This window comes from Helianthus annuus, chromosome 9 (assembly GCF_002127325.2).
Source record: "Helianthus annuus cultivar XRQ/B chromosome 9, HanXRQr2.0-SUNRISE, whole genome shotgun sequence".
NCBI lineage: Eukaryota > Viridiplantae > Streptophyta > Magnoliopsida > Asterales > Asteraceae > Helianthus > Helianthus annuus.
The window spans coordinates 107,337,163-107,361,038 of NC_035441.2; the positions used below are offsets into that span (position 1 = coordinate 107,337,163).

Genomic DNA, 23,876 nt, shown 5'->3' on the forward strand with positions numbered 1-23,876 from the left:
AAGATTTAGAGTAGGGTGAAATTTGTTTTTGAACAATTTGTATTTCCCCCTTTCTTTTTGTGGGATGTATATCCTTGTTTTGTTGCGCTGTTTGTGTAAAAAATCGAAACACTGCCGTGTTTGAATCTTTTCAGGGCGTATTTGTACGCTGAAGGCAATATGTTTCTATTTGTTTGAATGTCTTTACAATATTTTGCATGAGTACAATTGCTTTTACTTAAGTAAGGCGAATGAAGTTGGTACGAAGCTTATGTGTGAAGCTTATGGTCGTTTGTAAGGTAATCACTGACCGCGTATGGAGCTTATGTTATACTACCATAATGTTTTTGCGCTTACTAAAAAGAAATTGCATGCATTTTGTAAACACAAATGATAGAAACTTTGTAATTTTATTCATGGATAAAGCTCAGAGGCGTTACAAAGTCTTTAATAATTAGATGGAACTTAACTTACTCCCTGATAGTTTCGCCATATTTGATGTTTTTTAAGTCTTTGCCCGCTTGTTGGAAGTTTCTTCTCCCCGGGTAATCTGCTTTATCTCCTTGCGCATATTCTGGAGTAGATGTGTAAATTCCCCATTTTTGAGGGCTTTCTCTATTTCAGTGCGCAAGGAAATGCAGTTGTTTGTGGTGTGCCCCGTATCCTTATGATATTCGCAATATTGCGCTAGGTCTTGACCACGTTTACTCTTCATCGGGATTGGCGGTTTGAACTGATAATCCTCGGTACTCAGAACTTCCGCCGGGGTCTTTGTTAGGGGGGTCCACTGCCTCTCCCTATTTTCATGCTTGTTTTCTCTTTGAGCAGAGAGTTTGTTAATTGTTGCGCGAGCATCTTCAGAGGAGCGACTTCCGGATGACTCGCGCCATGATTTCTTAAATCTTCGCTCGCCCGTCGCACTTAAGTCTGTGGGCCTGCTGTGTGGTGGTGGTGGCCTATTTGTAGTAAGGTTTTTCTCCGTCTGCGTATAAACCTTGGCCGCCGCCATTATCTTTTCCCAACTCTTGGGAAGGCCCTCTGTTCCGGATAACACCTTGACCATGTCGTCACATCTAACCGCGTACTTAAACTGAGCACGGATTAGCTGTTCGTGAACACCACCGATCTCCAACACCTCTTTATTATATCTGGTTATAAAATCTTCCAGATTCTCATCATCTCGACGCCATATGTTCATGACATCGGATGTATCCCGCATGGAACGCCTTTGCTGGCTGAAGTGTGTTAAGAATTTTTGGCGCAGGTCTTTCCATGACTCGATTTGCCCCGTTGGTAGGTTATCAAACCAGATTCGCGCTGGCCCAGTTAATGTTTGAACAAACAAATGACACCAGAGCGGAAGAGTCCAACCGCCAACTAACCCTGCGCTGGTGAAGACTCTCAGATGATCATCGGGGTCAGTTAGCCCATTGAATTTTCCGACGTTGGATGGTAATTTTGCCCTTTCTAACGGAGCCAGAGCTATTTCTAGTATAAACTTCGAGTTTTCCGCTGCTTCTGCAGGGCGGTAAACTAAGTCATAGTTATGCTCTGCCTCAGGGTTGTAAACCGCTCGAGGCCTGGATTTGTTAGAGTTTGGGTGTAGTCTGTTGAATACGCTGGTGTTTGCACTCAAACGATATGTCTGATCGGATTCATCGGTGTGGGCATCCCATTGGGAACCCAACCTATCATGAACCGATTGCCTTTGACGAGGCTGTGACTCATGGTGTTGTCTCTGGTAGCTGTTTGTACCATCATAGGCTGATTCTTCTCGCTGGGAAGCATGAGCTCTAGATCCTGGCCTTCGTGATTGTGTTATGGGAGCAGTTTGAGCACACAATTGCGTGTACACTGCATTTAATGCCCCTTGTAACCGGACATACCATGATATCGGAGTTTCTCCCGGTGGTAAAATTGATTGAGCGGGATTTGTGGGAAATACCCCTGGGGTAACAGGGTTATTTGCTCCATTAGATTGAACCTCATTATCGTCTGAGGCCTCTTCTACCATCCCTTCTATTGGTAAATTGTTTCCGACATTTGGTTGAGGACCAGGCTGTCGGTGAGAAGATGAATTTTCTGCCATGTGTAAAAACAGAAAAATAAGATGAACTGAATCGAAACGAGATAAAAACTAGAAAAACTGAGAAAACGGTGGGCGCCAATGAAGAAACACTAGATAAATGGTCGGAACCGAGATATCTAGGGGGTTTGAATCCGCATAAAAGGTTAGTTCTCTCTCAATTGATTCAGTTGCAGCCAAGTTCTTTCTCCGGTGATTTCTGCAAAACAGAGCACCGTTAGCCTCGTCAAGGGGAGAAGAGGGTTCTCTCCTTGACCCGACTCCGGTGTGAGAATAAGTATTTGTAACGGAGAAGATAAAAGTGTTTAAGTAGTGAAATGTGATCTGTGTTCATACCTGAAGAGTTCTCCTATTTATAACCGGGAGTTTTGGGAGGGAAAATCTGTTATTGAAAAGATAACGGAAGATGCTGACGCCGTAGCGGTTATTTTTCCTTCCGTTACGTCCTTTTGATCTTCGTTACATTGTTTTGATCCTGATGTGAATGCGCACGGATCACAACTTGATCTACGGTTGGGGAATTGCCACGTGGAAAGTGGTTTGAGTGGAGATCATTCTCCAATTACATGCTATCGTGGTGATTTCAGGAATGTTTGTGATGATGACACGTGTCCAGACGGTTACAACCGTCTGGGTGGTGCACGATCATATTTCTTCTAGAAGGTTACTGTTGTAATCTAGTGTGACACCTTACGGTGTGCACACAGCTGAATAGATCCCAAGTCTGGGTAAAATAATATCCAAGTTTGGATATTTGGGCGGACATATTGATCTCAGGGTTTTAGCCCTTTGTTAAAAGGAAAGCGGCGCAAGGGTTCAGGCTTCCCTTTGGGCGCGCGACTATTGCTTGTTGGTTTCTTTCTTCCTTTTGTAAGACTAATGCGCGGCCGCGCAAGGTTAGAAAGGTTGAAAGGTCAGTTGGTGGTACGGTCTCACATCCTTTTTACAAGGTTTTTGGGACCTTACCCCTTCACCTCCCAAGTCATGGTTCTTGTGGTTTCAATTCCTTGTTCTTTTCTAAGATTGTCCCACCAATATTTTCTTGACCCCTCAGTTGACCGGTTTCGTAAGCTATGAAGTCGGTCGCATCATAGTGAGTTCTTTCAAAGACCCATTTGATATCGCTAATCCATCGTTGACAGACGATTGGGTCAACTTCACCGTTGTAAATCGGGGGTATACACACCATGAACTTGTTATAAGGGCATGCCTTCCCTTTAGCCTTGTCCTTTTCTTGCGTAAGATTTTCTTTGAGTTTGTTTATCCTTTCTTCCACCACCGATAAGATTGTGGTTTGTAGTCTATCCATGAACTGTGGTAGACTGGCCTCTAACGCCTTTCCGACTTCATCGGAAATCTTTTCTTGCATCTCTTCTGTCATGCGAGATACCGTATTATCACCAGTTCTGTCAGACATCTCTTTTAACTGAAATGTCCACAATAATTTGGTGAATAACTTATTTGATCATTTCCACATTATTATATGGAAATTTATACTTTTCACACCACATTACTCATGATATATCATTCTTTTTCGTTTTGGTCAAGTATATAACTTGCCTCCCTTTTACACTTAGTGTATTTCCCGGGTTCGAGTGTGTTAATACACTCCTCCCATACACTTTGAATCATTATTTTCTTTAATGCTTTCGATTTAAACTTATTTATAACTAGTTCTTACCGGATGTCTTGATCAAGCCTTGAACCGAACACATTTCGTCCTTAACCTTAGGCTCTGATTACCAACTTGTAAGACCCATAACTATTCATACATATAATATTAATATAAGTTTGCATTTTATATACTTAAAACGCCAAATTACAAAACGTTAAACTTAATTCATAGTTATTTCAAACTTCAAAAGTGTTCAAAGGTATGTTTCTAACATTTAACAATGTGTAGATTAACAAAAGAACTAAACAAGTGCGGATGCTTCGACTTCTAATGTGTTCGGTTCCTGTACGAGCTTGATTCCATCCATTATCCGCATATTAAAGACCTAAATAACATTTAAGAGTCTTAAATGTTAGTATTGATTAAAGATAATTTAATAACATAAATTACTTAACAAAACAAAAATAAAAATTTTAAAAACTCCCGCCGTAGGCTACGGTCAGAGGACTGATGTGTACAAAATGCAACATATAAATTACATCAATTATGGCATAAAACTAACCCTTTTTTAGTACTAATGTTGGAAAAAGTGTGCTTTTGTCTTCCTTTTGTATTTTCAGGATTAAATGAGCTCAAATTAACAAAAGAAGCAAAAAGACAGCTAAATCTAACATAAATACAAGAAAAGGAATAAACGTGGCATGCCCGACCCCTCGACGGCATCTTCCCAAGCAAAAACAAGAGAACAAAAGACTGAACACGCCCCGTGCTCAATGAGCACGGGGGCGTGCCCAAGTGTCAGCAGAAAAGACAAAGTTGTAGAAGCTTCTATCACCCACCACAGGGGCGTGCCCAGCGGACACGGGGCCGTGGTCAACTCTAAGATTCGCAGAATATGAGGAAATCTTGATAGTACAGATACGCTTCTGCACACGGGGCCGTGCCCAGCGGACACAGGGGCGTTGTCAACTAATGCAGACAAACTACAATTAATGAAGAAAGAGAAGAGGGATGGACACGGGGCCGTGCCCGAGCTTCTGTGCAGGCTATAAATAGGGGTGCTTGGTTCACTTGCAAATCATCCCTTGGCAAACCACCTCTCTCACACTTCACCCACACTCCACCACCACTACAACACCATCATCCACCACCATCATCCACCACCATCATCCATCATCCATCATAGAGTGTGTGAGTAGTCTCGGGATCCAAGATTGATCGTAAGAGTTCTTCACAATCAAAGGCCATGTTTGCCTAAGTCTCTTACATCACTTGGTGAAGACAAGCATTTAGTGTAATACTTTTTATTTTTAATCTTTTCGCACTTTTTATTTGGTTATGTACTAATGACTTTAATAACTAGTTTTATATGTTGAAGGTGATTCTTCCTTATCATTTGTCCGTGGTGTCTTGGCATTATTTTACTGTCTATATAAAATAAAAGATTTTCACCATTCATATCTCCACGGTCTATATGGAGATATGTTGGCTACCTGGTCGGGGGTTAAGGGAATGGTTTGGTAAGAGTCTTGCCATTGTTCAGTGTATAGATCCTACAAGGACCTGGCTCAAATTTAGTAGGACCTCCTTCAATACCCAAAGGTATTGGATGGTGGGGGTCCAAACTCTTTGATCCCCTCATATGTAAACTAATATTTAAACTTTAACCCGGCTACTTAGGACTGTATCCCTGCTGACTCAGACTACTTAGCCGAGGGTAACGTCACCTTCAAAAGTGGGGCCTACCACAATATGCATTAGTAACTTAATTAATTATCTTTCAATAATCCAACCCTTTAGGATTGTATCCTTGCTGACACAAACTACTGGGTTGAGGGTAACGTCACCTTCAAAAGAGGGGCCTACTACAATAACTAAGATAATCTCTTAAAAAGTGCAAAAGTGCGGAAATAATCAAAGGTTACACTAAAGGCGAGTTGGATCCAAGTGATTCATCTTGTCTATCTGTTTTTATTTTATTTTTATTTTTGGCATTTTTTGTTTTTATTTTCTAGTTTAAAACCTTTTTCTAAATTTTTGATTTGATTAGACGTTGAGGATAATCCGGTATTAAAAGCTCTTGTGTCCTTGGACGACCTCGGTATCTTACCAACACTATACTACGCTCACGATGGGTGCACTTGCCCACATGTGTGTTTGGTGTTAGTAAATATCGTGTTTTATAAATTTAAAACTTGACTAAAGTGGTTAAAAAGGGCTAAAAATATACACAAAAATATATCACACCACACGCGCACCAGGACCGTAGCTTACGGTCCACATTATTCAACCGGGATAGAAGGCCTGGACCGTAGCCTATGGCCCCCAGCCATAGGTTACGGTCTGATCTGCAGGATTTTATTCCTGTTTGCCCTCTTCACAAAAATGACCATAACTTTCAATTCGTTTATCCATTTAACGTATCATTTCTTCCTACATGATCGTAATTTGATCCTTTATCATTCGGATTCAAAATCCACCATCCGGATTTACAAAATTATTAACGTATAAGCTTTCGGCTTAGTATTTATTTATGAATTATTTGACCCGTTTATGTTTTAAACGAACAAACTCATTTGATTGCATTTAATCCACATAAACATCATAACCATGAATGTTTCTTAATACTTGGGGTACTATCCTCGGGTGTTATGCATCCGTTATCCGGTATGCATTTATAATTATTCGACCCGTTCAACCTCAAAACAGTTGAACATAATTGACACGAATTCTATTCGTGAATTCCATCATCTTTTAGTTATAACTCATACTCCGAGTCTTTTGACTTTTAAATCCGTGTTCCCGTTACTCAGTTTACACATATATTTGAAATCCTACCCATCAATCGGGTATTAACCAAAGTCCTCACTAATGCAACCATTCCGGTATGCATTAGAACTTCATTTTTGACCCGTTCGATTGACTTAGCGAAATCCATCGCTTTTATTCAATCAAACCTTTACCGATTTGTAATTTTGATTCGTTTGGATATTTTAGTGAAATCCATCACTTTTTAACAGCCAAAATTATCATTAATTACATTCATCCATTTGGTTCATTCATACGAAATCCACCGCTTAAGAACAAACCGAATTTCATGATCTTACATCATTATTCTAACATATAATGATACAAATGAATAACCAAATCTCTACGAGCATAAAGCCACGTACCTTAAAGCTTTCCCTTGAGTCAAGTATCGCTTCCGGATTGATCTCTCGACTTATCCTTCGAGTCGCCTCTTGCAAACAACCCGATTATTTAACACAACACATATTATTTACTGAATAAAATGATGGTTATACTCATGATAGTGCAGATTTCATGCATGTCATATATATCTCACAATTTCACCCAATGTACAACATGCAAAGCTACCAAACTTATGACATGATTTTGTATCATCATATCATAACACAAAACATCATTTTTAGCGTTCACATTCTGTTTTAACTTAGTTTAATCACATTATTTTAAGTTCACCAAATTATGATCATTTAGTCATCACACATGCTTGTGTACAAGTACCTAATGCATGTTCATCTCATCATCATCATTCAAGACTTAAATACATTCATCCTACATTTATTATAATTCCTTAATAAATTCAAAACATAATCTTTGTTCAATCATTCATCAAATCATCACACCATCAATGCATGTAACATTCTTCACATTTATGAACATGTAGACAAAACCCACAAGTTCAAACATATGCATATACACATATGGCTCACACACATATACATATACTCCCAAACTTCAACTTTTTCACTTAATCATCTCAAATCACAAGAACTTTTATAAAGAACCTTTTTGATTAAACATGCATTAACCTTCCAAGAATCATATCAATCATAAATCAACTAACAATCAAAACATAATCATTAACGCATACATTCACACACTCACGGCCACTATACATACTTTATTCTAAAATTTTCATTAACCCACTTAAATCACAATCATTTTCATGTTAATCACTTTCAATCATGTAAACATGAACTTTTCAAGCATTCTTTCTTTCAATACTTAACATATTATCAAAATACAATTACACATACACATACTTTTGGTCATACACACATACACACATACTTCCATTTTTAGTTTGATTAAAACCATTTTCTTATTTAGATTTCAAAGTTTGAGAAGAATTCCAAGTTTATGTGAAACTTTCCATCATCATCTTCATCAAGAATTCAAGAACAAGATTGTTAAAAGTAAGATTATACCTTTCAAAAGTTTGATGGGTTTTGATAGAATTGATGAGATAGAGCTTGTTCTTCTTTGGGTTCACCTTGAAAACCTTCTTGGATCTTCAAACAAACTTGAAACTAACTTGTACTATACATGGTTCTTCATAACTTGATCAAAAAATGAAAATGGTGATGATGATGGTGGTGTTCAGACGAGAGGTAAGAGAGAGAGAGAGGAAGAGATGAAAGATTTGTGTCTTGGAAATTTGTTACGTGTTGAGTGTGGTGAATTTAGTTATGATTGAGTTTTCTATATGGCCAATACTTGGCACAAAAGGGGTATGGTGGACACCCTAAGGGGGCGCCACATTAGACATGCACACACACACTTTCTCTTTCATGCACATATATATACATATTCAAGCAAACACGTGTATTTAACTGACTACCGGGTATTTTATTTCGCGTTTTTATTACGTTTTAAGGCGTTTAAAATTATTTCTATCATTCTATAAAAATTAACTCGCCGTAATAATGTTGAACAATATTTTACTTGCACAGACTGGCTGCGTTGTCTGTATTTTGCAGTGTACGCGCGGTATTGCGAAGTATGCGCTTAAATTCGAAAAATTGAGATTTTAAGCGTTTTAATTAATGTTTCTTCACGAATATAATTAAGCCGATTTGCAATTCATCAAACACTTTGCAAGCATGGATTTTATGTTACTTATAATATCACAAAAAAACACCATTTATCCATATATTCTCATTTCATCAAGTCTATAAGTCCGATTATGATCCAATTAACATATAGACTTCAGTTTATCATACTTCATGGGCATAAATCAATCATTATAACTTATGTTATCCACATTATCATAAAACCAATTTAACACAAGCATTGTTTATTATTCAAACAATTAAATCATAGCATTTGATCACAAAATTTTTTTACATCAAGGGTTTGTTCCTAGATCTGTATACAACTCAAATCCTTCTAGAACACCTACGATTCATACATAAATCACAACTTATGATGTTCATCAAATTTCATAACCTCAACAAACAACAAAATTCTACATACCTTATGATCTCCTAGCTTGGGTGATCAAAATTTTCAGTTAATGCACAAGATACAAGCACTTTGAGCCCTCCAACTTGGGGATTTTGCTGGATTAGGTCAAGAATGGGGTTTTCCCCTTCTTTCTTGCTACTGATCGAACACACACACTATGTGTGTGTTGTGTTTTTAATTTCATTTTTAAAACATAAGTTTTCCTTTTTACCATTTTGGTCCCTCTAGTTTGTTTCTTTTTATTTATAAGTTTCCATTCATGGTTTTATTAACTTATCTCCTTTTTACTAACTAGGTTTAATTAGTAGTCATATTTTTATACATACACATTTTAATATTTTTGGGGTGTTACACATAGTGGTCCCCAAGCCTGGAAAACGGAAGCCAAACAACAAAACCCGAGTTTTTAACTGAAACAGATGATTGCCACGGGGCCGTGTCCACCAGACACGCCCCCGTGTCCACATATCTGATGCTTAAATTTTCTCCCCAGAAAGTGACAAGGGTCGTGCCAACCAGGCACGACCTCGTGCTCACTACACTGTAAGTTTTCTGTAAAACCTGTTACTGGCACTTTGGCCACGGGCCATGTCCACCAGACAAGCCCCCGTGCCTAGTGCCCAGTAACAAATTTTTTTTTGTTATTTTTACCCACTTTTTGCACATTTAATCAAAACAAATCCTATTTGGGACACATTGAGGACAATCTGTAATTTAAGTGTGGGGGGATGTTAAAACTTTGAATCGTTTGTCCTAAAAAAACAAGCCTTATACCAAATTCGCCTTGGAAAACCGCTAATCACCCCAATTTTTTTCATCAAAATTTTTCATTTTTTTTACTTATCTTGGTTTAGTTGGGTAAAATAAGTTATAAAAATTATTTTTTTACTAATTTACACCTGATAGCGTCGTGATAAAAGAACCAATTAAGAAATTATAAAAATAGGCATAACAAATCCTTGTAAAATTTGATTATATATACATTTTTACACTATAACCCTTTTCCCACAAAAGTGAGTGTTGAGCCTTTACCGAGCTCATAAATACGCATCTATACTAATTACTCAATTTTTCGTTTCTTGTGTTAATAACCCGTTTGGTTCTTACAAATCTAGAACTTGCCAAAGCGATACATTCCAAATCCTTACCAACACAAATCCAAGTAAGTAGGTGATAGAGGCATTAGGACTAAACCCATTTTTCGTTTTAAACCTTTATTTTTCTTTTCTTTCCTTACCAAAAATATCCCCTTAGATAAACCCCTTTGATCCTTAAACCTTTCATTTCTAAACTCGCAAAAATATAATTTTGCAAAAACAACCACCCATCACCCCAAAAACCAATTCTTATTTTGACACCCCTTATTTTTAGTAAAATACGGTTCTTTTGAAAATCATATAAAAAGAGGTGACTTAGTAAAAAAATATAATCATCTCTAGCTACTTGAAATAAATAAGCAGAAATTATTGCTTATAAAGATGTAGTTTATAACTAAGTCACAAACAAATAAATTTTCAAAAGAAAATCGACATTTTACATTTTAGCCACTTTCAATAAAACACATATACCCGAGCCACAACCTGCCCTCTTTTAAAGCCCTCTTGCTATTTACAAAGATTAAACATCAAAAATGAGGAGGTTTGATTATTTGTCAAGCCTATAGTAGGAGTAAGTTCCAAATCGGGACCGAGCGTTTTCACTTATACATCTTCGGCCGAGTGTTGAGTGACCACTTGTGAGGTGTGTAAATTTGTATATAACTAAATAGAATTTTATAAAGGCATATTATGCCCAAAACAAATAATTTTTCTTAATATGTGTTTTAAATAAATCATGACGAATGAGATTGTAAATAAAATAAAAATAAAATAATTTTATAACTTGGATTCCCGACACTCTAAAGATAAACCCAAAAACCTTCTCTTCTACCAATGTCGTTTGGGTTTGTAAGCCGCATTATAGAGTTTTGCTTGAGAACAAGAAAATATTCAAGTGTGGGGGTATTTGATGTGCGTAAAATACAAAATATAAATTATATCAAATAAGGTGTAAAATCAACCCTTTTTCAGTACTAATGTTGAAAAAACCATGTTTCTTTGTTTCCTTTTTATTTACAGGGTCAAAAGAGCTTAAATGCACAAAGGGAACAAATTAACAACAGAAACCAACACAAATACAATAAAGAAGGATTAACACGACTCGCCGAGCCCCCATCCAATTCAAACCAATAAAAATAACAAAAATAGAAGCTTAGGCACGGGGCCGTGCCCACCAGGCATGGGTCGTGCTCAGTCAAGATTCTCTGCAGAAAAAGACAAGAAGAAAAGACAAACCAACACGGGGTCGTGCTAACTCAACGCGGGGGGTGGTCAACTCTAAGATTCGCAGAATCTGAGATAGTAAAACAAGTATAACTGCCACGGGCCATGCCGTTGACACAAGGGGCCGTGTTAGTACAAGACCTGACACTGTAGTTAATGAAGAGGAGAGAGAATGAAGGCCACGGGGCCGTGCCAGGTGGGCACGGGCCGTGTTGATGCTCTGTTTCCAGCTATAAATAGGGGTGCATGGTTTCCTTCCAACTCATCCCTTGGCAAACCACTTCTCTCTCTCACACTTGCCACCACTCCACCACCACTATAACACCAACACCCACCACCATCATCCATCTTTCATATTTTAGAGCGTGTAGTAGTCTCGGGATCCAAGACCGATCGTAAGAGTTCTTGCCAAACAAAGGCCATGCTTAGCTATTCTCTTACATCACTTGGTGAAGACAAATCTTTTATCTATTGCTTTTGATTTCCAATCTTTGGCTACTTTTTATTTGGGTACGTATTAACGACTTTAATAACTAGTTTTCTATATTGAAGGTGAATTTTACTTAATCATTCTTCATGTTTTGTTGATTCACTCATTCGTGTCTTTACGGTATATATAAAGCGCGTTAACTGCCTGGAAGGAGGTTAGAAGGGTGTTTGGGTAAAATTCTTGTCTCGTTCAATGTATATATCCTGCGAGGACCTGATTCAATCTTAGTAGGACTTTCTCGAGAGGCAGATCTTAATCAACTCAGGGGAAGTAATGACCACTTGTAATCCCTTATCTATACTGTATCCTTGCTGACTCAACCCAATAGGTTGAGGGTAACGCTGCCTGGAAGGGGGCCTACCACTTTTCGCATTAATAACTTACTTAATTATCTTTCAATAATCCGACCTTACGAGACTATATCCCTGCTGACTCAGACCAATAGGTTGAGGGTAATGCTGCCTGGAAGGGGGCCTACTACTATAACTTAAAGATAATCTCTTAAAAAGCTTAAAGTGCGGAAATCATCAAAGGATACATAAAAGAGGAGTTGGAACCAAGTGATTCCTTCTTGTCTATTTATTTTCCATATATTTTATTATTTTTATTTTCTAGTTTATCTTTTTATAACTCTCGAAGCTTTTTATCAAAATTTGGTTAGATTAGACGTTAACGATAACCCGGTACTAAAAGCTCTTGTGTCCTTGGACGACCTCGGTATCTTGCCATCACTATACTACGTCTGCGATGGGTGCACTTGCCCTAACGTGTGTATAGTGATAGTATTATATCGTGTTTTATAGATTTAAAGCTTGATTCGCGAGTAAAAAGTGCTTAAAATATATCTAAAAATCCTACATACCCGCACACACGTCACAAATTACAACAATTATCGAATGGCTAAAATGATACACACGAATTTAAGTTTGGTGCGTTTCTAGGCATCCTACTATGTTCTGTGCATCATCATCATCAAAATCCTGCAATACATTTTAAAGTATAGTTCAATACAAAGGTATTGACGAGTATACAAGTTTTGAGTACTAGTATAAATATACAAAAGGTTGGACAATCCACATGAAAAAAATAGTTAACTAGATTTATATAAACATGGCATGCGATTATACAAGTCAATCCTTTGATTACCGCTAGTGTAATCTTATTATAGCAACGATAAGACCGTTTTTTGTATGACTAAACTTAACATGACCTCAAGAATACGGGCGGTGCGTTACTCCTATAACGCTATACATGTTAAGGGGATGCTTTAAACAAAGTTAATGACAAGTAAATTACATAAGAATCACCCAAGTATACAAATCAAGTATCACGTATTTAAGCATGTATGATTGGATTGTTTATGTTTGTGATTAAAGCATAAAGTACGATTTCGTGTGTTTAGATAGCATAACGTATTGCACCCAAAAGTGTAAAAGGAAAAATGGGTCATGTATACTCACAATTTTGCAAAAGCTTTCCAATTATCCATGAGTGAATAGTTGTTTGAGAATGGGAAATCGAAGGTAAGGTCACACTGCGTTTTTGGAGTGGTTAAATTCGGGATTTAGAATTCAAGTACAAAAGTATGTATGCATAAAAGTATATCTAGTCTAAGTACTCGTTTTGACACTAAGTTGGATGTGGTTTCATAGGTCCTAGTTTGCCTATTAGAATCAACAACGAGAGACTTAGATTCCTAGATAAAGTAGCCTAAGTTCATGACGAATAATCATAAACTGATTATCACCATAAATTTGGCCATGTTCATATATATATATATATATATATATATATATATATATATATATATATATATATAGTTATAGTAATAATCCTAAGCTAAGTCCATCATGAGTTTCATAGATTGTCATGTAAGTCAAGCATGGAGGGTTAACCTCATTGTATGATTTGGTAGTAACCTGGTGACAAAAACTTGAAATCTGATACAGAAAACTGGAAGCTGAAAAGAAACAGTAACAGTGACAATAACAGTGAACCGGGCTTGTGTTTGACACAATTCCCTTTAACAGATTCGCGGTCTGTTCCCAGGGTATGCCGATTCGAAGCAGTAACAGCGCACTGCCGGACTTGAACATTTGCTTGAAAAGTAGAAGAACGATGTTGCAGAGATTGAGAGAGAAAAAGATGTGTTGGTGTGTCTAAACTGTTTAGCTTGGTCTGGTTTTATAGTCATAGAACCATAACCGATTCTCTGGTCATTATTACAGCGAATTAAGACCAAATAATGGTCATTAGTGTAGAGACTAATGATCATCATAATGATTTTCAAAACTGACCGTTTTAAAACCGAAAAATAAATGATTACTGAATAATCATTTCAGTTTTTAAAACTAATTAAAAAGAATAACAGATATGAGTCTCGAGTGCAAGAACTGCCTCACGCGGACCCGGGTTTTCGGAGCTGCATTCGTGTCCGCAGGACATGCGGGCACGCACAAGTTCAACCAAATTCCAGTTCTGAAACTCAATTTTTTGCACCCCTCTACGCACGCGGGGGTAGGACTTGTGGTAAAACATGTCATAAGACTACAATTGTTTGGTCAAGCTTTTGCCTTATAAATAGCCTTTTGTTTTGTTCCCACACCAATGTGGGACAAAGTGGTTTTACCACTTGAGACATTCATTCACACCAATACTTCCAACAATCCCCCACATGAATGGAGGTCGATCTCAGAAACAACATAATTCCTTATTACATTTCAGCAGTTGAGTTTTGCATACGATAGGTAGGTGTTACCCTTTGAACCTTCGCTCATGAAATGCACTTAGCCCACTAGCTCTGAGTAGAACTTGATGTCTTTGAACTCGTCTGCCGTTTGTGTAGACGACAATGCACTTCACATAAGACTCTCCTTGACAAAGTCAAGTCCTCATAGTTATGTTCGTTATGGTCATGAACATGAGCCTGGTTCTGCGAGAGCCATTAGGTATTGTGCCCTAACAACACCCTTCCAAGCGACCCCACTTCTCTCTCACATAGGTGATTCACTATGTATTGTTACCTTCATCGAATTATTAAAAGCCATAGGCTTAGCCTCACACTTGTCACTTTTTAGGAATGGACTAGGAAGTTTACTAAATTTAATAATAAGCTCCCTCTTATTTATGTAGGGTTATCCCCCACAGTGACCTTACTCATTCATACAATTAGGTTTTCCTATTGAACTCAACTCTTGGGATCTCCAGTCTATTGAGTTAGGTTTCCATCATATGAACTTAATTTTTCAAGGGCTTCAGTCCCATTCCCATGGACAACTTCTGAACTAACTCTCTACTTAGGCCTTTTGTTAGCGGATCCGCAATATTATCCTTTGACCTCACGTAGTCAACAGTGATAATTCCTGTAGAGATTAGTTGTCGTATTGTATTATGTCTACGTATGATATGTCTATTCCTACCGTTATACATTGTGCTACGAGCTCTACCAAGTGCCAATTGGCTATCACAATGTATACAAATGGCTGATACCGGCTTAGGCCATCTTGGTATATCCTCAACAAATTGACGTAGCCATTCTGCCTCTTCACCTGCTTTACTAAAGCGATGAACTCTAATTCCATCATGGATCTAGTGATAACCGTTTGTTTTGACGATTTCTACGATATAGCAGCACCTCCAAGTGGGAATACATACCCACTTGTTGCTCTGGAATCATTCGTGTCAGATATCCAATTTGCATCGCAGTGTCCTTCTATAACTGTTGGATATCTATTATAATGCAACCCGTATTCCCAGGTGTATCTTAAGTAGCGAAGCAACCGAGTGATACAGTTCCAATTCATTGAACTTGGGTTGCTTGTGTATGTGTTTAGCTTGCTCACAGCATATGCTAAGTCTGGTCTAGTACAACTCATAAGATACATCAAGCTACCAATAATTCTTGAGTATTCCAACTGGTTTACAGGTTCACCTATATTCTTGGCTAGATGTTGACTCGTGTCAAGTGGAGTTCTAGCTTCATTAGAGTCATTTGCATTGAACTTCTCAAGAATTATGTCCACATAATGGGATTGACTTAAAACAAGTCCACTTTGGGTTCGCGTGATTTTGACCCCCAAAATCACATTCGCAAGACCCGTGTCTTTCATGTCAAACCTTGCTTTTAGCATGTTCTTTGTAGATTTTATGACTTTGTCATCACTTCCAACAATGAGCATATCATCTACGTATAGACACAAAATGACATATCCATCAGATGTGTCCTTCACATACACACCCTTGTCACATTCATTGATTTTGAACCCAGCATCAAGCATGACATGATCAAAATTTTGGTGCCATTGTTTTGGAGCTTGTTTCAATCCATACAAGGATTTTACAAGTTTACACACTTTCTTTTCTTGCCCGATAGCTGTGAAGCCTTCGGGTTGCTCCATGTAGATTTCTTCCTCTAGAATTCCATTCAAGAAAGCTGTTTTCACATCCATTTGGTGAACTTCCAAATTTCTAATGGCGGCAATGGCAAGCACCAACCTGATGGATGTTATTCGCGTAACTGGAGAATATGTATCAAAGTAATCTAAACCTTCTCGTTGTTTATATCCTTTGATCACCAACCTTGCTTTGTACTTATCGATGGTTCCATCTGGTTTCATCTTCTTCTTGAAGATCCATCGATATCCTAGTGGTTTACATACTTGAGGAAGATCCACTAGTTCCCAAGTATGGTTTTGTAAGATAGAGTCTATCTCACTTTTGATTGCCTCCCTCCACTAAGGTCCTTCTGAGGAATGCACCGCTTGTTCGTACGTTTGAGGTTCATCTTCTACCATATAGGTAAGAAACTCAGGGCCAAAGGATTTTTCAGTCCTTTGCCGTTTACTTTTCCTGATTTCAACTTCCTGAGTCTTAGATGGTTCTCGAAGTTCATCGTTTTCAACTTCACCCTCAGGAACAGTTTCCTCAACCGGTCTAGAAGAACTCGGTTCACTTTTATCTAAGCATGGGAACATATGCTTAAACCATGATGCATCCTTAGATTCTATTATGGTGCCTTTGCATATTCCAGGGTTCTTAGAATCATGCACAAGAAAACGATAAGGACCATAAGGACGGGTGTATCCAATAAAAACACAATCCACTGTTTTGGGTCCTATTAGTAGCCGCTTTGGTGGTGTAACCACCACCTTAGCTAGACACCCCCATACTTTCAAGCATTTATATGGTGGTTTCTTTCTCGTCCACAATTCGTATGGCATTACATCTTTTTTCTTATTGGGTATCATGTTCAACACATAATTTGCCGATAAGATTGCTTCCCCCCCCCCCCACGTGTTTTTGGTTACACCAGAACTTATCATTATGGCATTCATCATTTCTTTCAAAGTGCGATTTTTCCGTTCCGCTATGCCATTCGATTGAGGGGAGTAAGGAGCCGTGAGTTCATGTATGATTCCATTTTTTTTCCAAAAACATCAATAAAAGGTGAAACATATTCACCTCCTCGGTCGCTCCTTACGATTTTGATTTTCCGATTTAGTTGATTCTCATCTTCGGCTTTGAACAAGACAAACTTGTCAATCGCCTCGTCCTTACTCTTAAGTAAGTACACGTAGCAATACCTTGTACAATCAATGAACATGATGAAGAACTTGTTCCCACCACGAGTAGGAATTACTTTTAGATCACACATATCAGTATGGATCATCTCGAGGGGTTCGGTGATTCGTTCGACCTTTTTGAATGACGTTTTTGTTTGTTTTGCTTCTACGCAAGTTTCACATTTATTAATTGAGTTGATATCAAATGTTGATATGCAATTAAGTTTGATTAAACGACGAATGGAACTATAATTTACGTGACCTAGTCTACCATGCCAAAGATTAGAAGACTCAATCAAGTAAGTAGAAGACGTAATCAAGTAATTTACGTGACCTAGTCTACCATGCCAAAGAGTGGACAAGGTGAGTTACTTTCCAGAAGTCATCTTCAAAACCACGTTCCCCTTGCCTTTAATATCGGCCGTTGCAGAGTTTCCCATAAAAACCTTTTCGCCATTAGTCACCTCCTTGAAGGTGTTGAAAAGGCATTTTGTCGGAACACACATGACGGGTAGCCCCTGTATCAACCCACCAATCCTTGTTATTTTTCCCAACCAAATTAACTTCGGTCACCAAAATCGAGAGATCCGTGACCATGGCCACAAGGTTGTCGACTTCATGAACCATGTTCACTTGTCGAGCATTTTCCTTCTTGGTAAGCTTGCATTCGCTGGCATTGTAGCCTTGCTTTTGACAATTATAACAAGTTCCTTGGAACTTCTTTTTCCCAACTCCTCCCTTAGGACCAAGGTTGGAGCGTTTCCCATGACTTTTCTTTTCACTGTTTTTTCCCTTTGAAGATTGGCCATGTTCAACAAGATTGGCCTTCACTGTTTAAGGACCATCAATCCGTTTCAAAGCCAATTTGTTATCTTCTTCAATACGAAGACGGACAAAGAGATCTTCAATGGTCATCTCCTTTCGCTTATGCTTGAGATAGTTCTTGAAATCAACCCAACTTGGTGGCAGCTTTTCAATCATTGCAGCAACTTGGAATGTCTCGCTGAGGGCCATTCCTTCCGCATGAATATCATGAAGAATAACTTGCAATTCTTGGACTTGGCCCATGACAGTTTTAGCATCTATCATTTTAAAGTCCAAGAACTTAGCCACCACGAATTTCTTAGTTTCCGCATCTTCTGTTTTGTATTTGCGATACAACGACTCCCATAATTCTTTGGCAGTCTTGGCTTTGCAATACACATTGTATATTGTATCAACCAAACCGTTCAAAATGAAGCTGCGACACAAGAAATCCGAATGATTCCAAGCATGAATCGCGCTCACATATTGAGCATCCATATCCCCTTCATCAACATGGGGATTGATTTCCGTCAAGAACCTCGCTAGGTTCAACGTGGGGATTGAAGTCATGATAGCAGTCATGACTGTAGAAACAACAGTGGACATGGGCTGGGATTCCATTCTGAAAAGAAGAAGAATGCAGAAACAATTAGTAAAATAAATCTGTTTAAGTTTGTTAGTAACCTGGCGATAAAAACTTGAAATCTGAAACAGAAAACTGGAAGCAGAAAAGAAACAGTAACAATAACAGTGAACCGGGCTTGTGTTTGACACAATTCCCTTAAATAGATTCGCGGTCTGTTCCCAGGGTACACCGATTCGAAGCAGTAACAGCGCACTGCCGGACTTGAACACTTTCCTGAAAAGAAGAAGAACGATGTTGCAGGGATTGAGAGAGAAGAAGATGTGTTGGTGTGTCTAAACTGTTTAGCTTGGTCTGGTTTTATAGTCATAGAACCATAACTGATTCTCTGGTCATTATTACAGCGAATTAAGACCAAATAATGGTCATTAGTGTTGAGACTAATGACCATCATAATGATTTTCAAAACTGGCCGTTTTAAAACCGAAAAATAAATGATTACTGAATAATCATTTCAGTTTTAATTCATTTTTTAAAACTCATTAAAAGGAATAACAGTTATGAGTCTCGGGTGCAAAAACTGCCTCACGCAGGCCCAGGTTTTCGGAGCTGCATTCGTGTCCGCAGGACGTGCAGGCACGCACGAGTTCAACCAAATTCGAGTTCCGAAACTAAATTTTTTGCAACCCCCTGCGCGCGCGGGGGTAGGACTTGTGGTAAAACATGTCATAAGACTACAATTGCTTGGTCAAGCTTTTGCCTTAGAAATAGCCTTTTGTTTTGTTCCCACACCAATGTGGGACAAAGTGGTTTTATCACTTGAGACATTCATTCACATTAATACTTCCAACATGATTCACCAATACACAAATTATCACAAGGATGATTCGGGTGGTCATGAATGAAAGGAAATAACTAACTAATATAACTTCAAGTAGCCAAGTAAGATCTAACCCGGGTGTGCCGTCCCAACATGGAAAGAGTTAACTAAGTGTTGGAGGCTAGACGAGGTTATGTTACTTTATCACTAGCAAGCTACTTAGATTAGCAAAAGAAAACATCAAGTGAGGTGTGGAACTAGTTAGGACAACCAAAGCTTCCAAGGTTCACACTTACATCAAACACAAGTCTTGGCATATGAACTATGGTAGACTTATGTGACTTCAACACTTGTGGGTTGTCTTAAACCCTTTTAAAACAGAAAGTTTAGAGGGTAATTGCACCTCTAAAATTGTAGGACTCAACCATACACAAGCTCACAAACCATAGACTTGATTACAAGCAAGGTAGGTATGAGTTTGCCTAAGAAATCATAAGTTCTATAAAGTTAACAAAGTAATCTTCCAACAAAGAAAGTTTGGACCTCAAAATGGTGATATTCCACCTTATTTTACCAGGGTAAACTTGTGGATACACTCGTAGAGGTGTTCCAAGCCTTGTAATGGAAGAAGAGATGAAGAAAAGTGCTCACTTTGGCACTTAGAATAATCTGCCAAAACTTGTATTTCCAGCCAAATTGAGAGCATTTTGAGAGTGTAAATGAGTTGGAAAAGTGAAAATGGGAGGTAGGAAGCTTATTTATATAGTGGTGGATTAGGGTTGAGAGTTTAATGAGGTTTAGAGTTGATTGGGTGAGAAAAAGGTGTGAGAAAAGAGACCAGCCCGCAGCCAGCAAACCATTTTCAGCGGATTGCCAACCTTCGTGGCACGTGACGTAAGAGGAGGTGGTCCCCGCGTAGTGCGGCGCTACGTTTCCCGGATTTTTGTGTTTCTTTCATTTCAGCCCCTAAAGTTTGATGTTTTTATTATTTTCAGCAATAATTTCCATTTTAGGCATAGTTACAAGTATGGAACATGTTTGAAACATAATTTGAGTATAGTGCATGCACGTATAGGTATTTGCACGTATAAATAGTATCAAAACACGTATTTAAACGATCGATTAGACGAATAAAAAGTATGTATAAAATATGAACTTCATTACGATCAAGGTCTCGAATTACGAAACTGGAAGTGGGATATGAATAAAACATGAATACAAGTTTCCAAAAATAGAAAATACAAGTAACCTTTCTATATAGGAAAGTTCCAAAAAGCGAGGCGTTACAACTGTGGCGATACCAACGTCCCATAGTTAGGAGGAAAGGTCAGCCCAGGACTAGTGGGGCGATACCGACATCTCCAGGTCATGAGGAAAGGTCAGCCGTGGATCCACTGAATGAATGATTATTGACTATGATGACTAACACAACAACAACAATAACCTCAACAAACAACAACAACAACAACAACAACAAATAAATGCATATACGACACACCAAATATTACATGCTTGAACTTAGATAAAAACAATTAAATGAGACACATTGATACACCCCAAAAAGTTAATGATAAAAAGGAGAGAAATAGTTTACTCACTGATAGAGATGTATCACTAATTAATCCACACAACTTTGTTAAAATTGACAAGTCGTCTACACAGGTGCTTAGAACGTCGAATTGAACTTGACAAAGAAAGAAAAACTAGTTCCCGGCCGAACCCCTTCCCGACTCCACACCCTATACCTTATAGGTATAACTATGTCACTAATACACAACTTTTTGTTGTAACTATCAAAAAAGGGTAAAAATATTCTTTTTGTCCTTTATGTTGGTAGCAGGTTGCAACGGATAACCTTTAACTTTAATAATTACAATCACAATCCTTTATTTGTAAAACTCATTACACTCTACGTCCTTTGGCCCTAACCAGGTTAAAATTTTCAGTTAAATATGGCATGTGGATTGCACATGAGGGTACTTTAGTCATTTTAGAAGTATCTTTAACAAAAAAAATGAAAAATATATGTAATGAAAACCCACATCCCCTTCTTCTTCTCCACTTACCCACCACCACCACCACCACCTGCCACCACACCACTACCCACCCTCACACCACCCCGTCACAACCACTACACACCACTACCACCACCATGTCTTATGGAAAATAACATAACAAAAAAATTGAAGGAATCCGTGTTCAAAATTCGAATGCCAAATCTTGTAACAACCCGCACGTTCGTGCATTGTTACTACTCGTTATACTCGTTACGCCTAGCACCAGAGATTCAGATCATAATGTAGCTATATCGAATACATCGCTATTTCGCAGTATTTTCGCATATTACGCATACTTTATCGCTATAACACATCACATCGCACACACTAACACTCACGATGACGTTGAGTGAGGACCTATTCTACCCTCCTCGATAGCCGTGATGTGTCGCAACGCAACGCATATTCGAAACACGCAACTCGATTATCGCAACACAGACTTTGAAATGTGGTTATTTATACGACCCTATGTGACTAATTATAATAAATATATGAATGTGTGTATGAAAATGTGTGACCAAACTATCGCAACACTTAACGAACAACACGAAACATCGAAACGCAAATCACCGTCGCCATCCGACCGGATCGCCATCCGATCCATGGCACTCCATCACCTCCTCTCCTCTTCACCTATAAATAACACTTGTCACATCACTGTTCAAGTGATGTGACAGCTCTCGATCGACCAGCACACTTTTGGCTCTATTTCTCTCGATTCCTCGCGATTCTTGTAAGTTTCTACCTCAAATCTTGTACTTCTATGATCTACACGCACTTCTTCATCATTTTCACCTTTGAATCTTAACTTTTAACCGTGAAATCAACGGATTTGAGGTATTCTAGGGTGATGTCATCATGGAGTTCTTATGAACTTCAAGTTTTGACCTCATTCCACCAAGAACAACTCAGGTCTGAAGGATTTCCACGGGATTAAACATGATTTTCGCATAAATCTAAACGTTTTTAAAGTTAAAAGGGTTGAAAGATACTTTTCCAACTCTCTTTCAACTCTTTTACACTCAATGCACTCAAAACCGATGGAATCGGAGCTCATTCAGATCTTCAACTCATTCTTAGTGAAGTGTCGGTTTGAGATCTGATTTCTATCAAAGAGACAACCAATTTCGGGTTGAACAGGAACAACCATCACGAACAGTTAACTGACCGTATTGGGGTGATTCCCGTTCAATCGGGTAACCTGGGTCTGATGGAGTCCCCGTTGTTTAGCACGTTATCATACCGTCTCGATTAAACCGCAAACTTTCAAAAATAATCAAGTTCAAAACGATCAGATTCGTTGGGACGGATTGCCATCAGATTGAACTGCATCCAATCGGATTGCACTTGGTTCCAACACTTAAACATTTTCAATTTTCAAACTTACTGAATGTCGAACAGATGGCCGCCCGATCAGATTGCCATCCGATCGAACGACCATCCTATTGGTTGACATTTGGAACTTCAACACTTAACATTTTGCAACTTTTCAAAATACATATCAGTTCCATCGAATGGCCATCCGATCAGATTGCTATCCGATCGAATGACCCTTCTGCTGTGAACTTGTTCTCAAACTGAAGTGTCCCGCCAATCGGATTGCTATCCGATCGAATGACCCTTCTGATGTGAACTTGTTCTCAAACTGAAGTGTCCCGCCAATCGGATTGCTATCCGATCGAACGACCGTTTGATCGATTGACCTGAAAGGTAGAGATACTTCTCCAATTTTAAAATGCTACAACGAAAACTTCAAAGCCATCATACACAAACACATCCATCCCAAATGAATGTCAATCCGACCGAATGGCCATCCGATTGGATGACCATCCGAACGGATTGACATCCGATCGAATGACCATTCAATCGGATTGCCATCCAATCGGATTACCATTCGACACTTGGTTCACTCGCCACCGCCTAACGCACTGTTCAACGCGTACGCTATCGAGCTGTAATCAGGCTAATCTCAGACGCGCTCCCTGCAATCCAACCAAGTTGTGTTTACTTGCTGAACACTGAGTGTGAGTATACTCAAACCCCTTTTTATCGCATTTTGGGTGTAGCATACGTTCCTATCAAATCGAACTTATCAAAACGAATTATACAATTAAACTGTTTATCACTTGCGAATAACTGTTATGCATATTTACACGTGATGCTAGTTACATATGCGTTAGGACTTATACTCGCGAGGTCCCGCCTTAACTAGTATAGTGCTATAGTACCCGACGGGGTCTAGTTAGGATGAATAGCAATCTTACGACTAGAGATCCTCCTTCCCCA

At 38.6% G+C, this 23,876-nt stretch overlaps 1 protein-coding gene across 1 annotated transcript; it reads right to left on the minus strand.

The window, feature by feature from the left end:
• Nucleotides 1–484: 484 nt before the first annotated feature.
• LOC110876477 lies at nucleotides 485–2,068 on the minus strand. Its single transcript, XM_022124649.1, has one exon. The coding sequence runs from the start codon at nucleotides 2,066–2,068 to the stop codon at nucleotides 485–487; it is 1,584 nt and encodes a 527-aa protein (XP_021980341.1).
• Nucleotides 2,069–23,876: the final 21,808 nt, after the last annotated feature.

Bases quoted from the DNA above. Each gene is read 5' to 3' on its own strand.
- LOC110876477 (XM_022124649.1), bottom strand. From the start codon at position 2,068: ATGGCAGAAAATTCATCTTCTCACCGACAGCCTGGTCCTCAACCAAAT.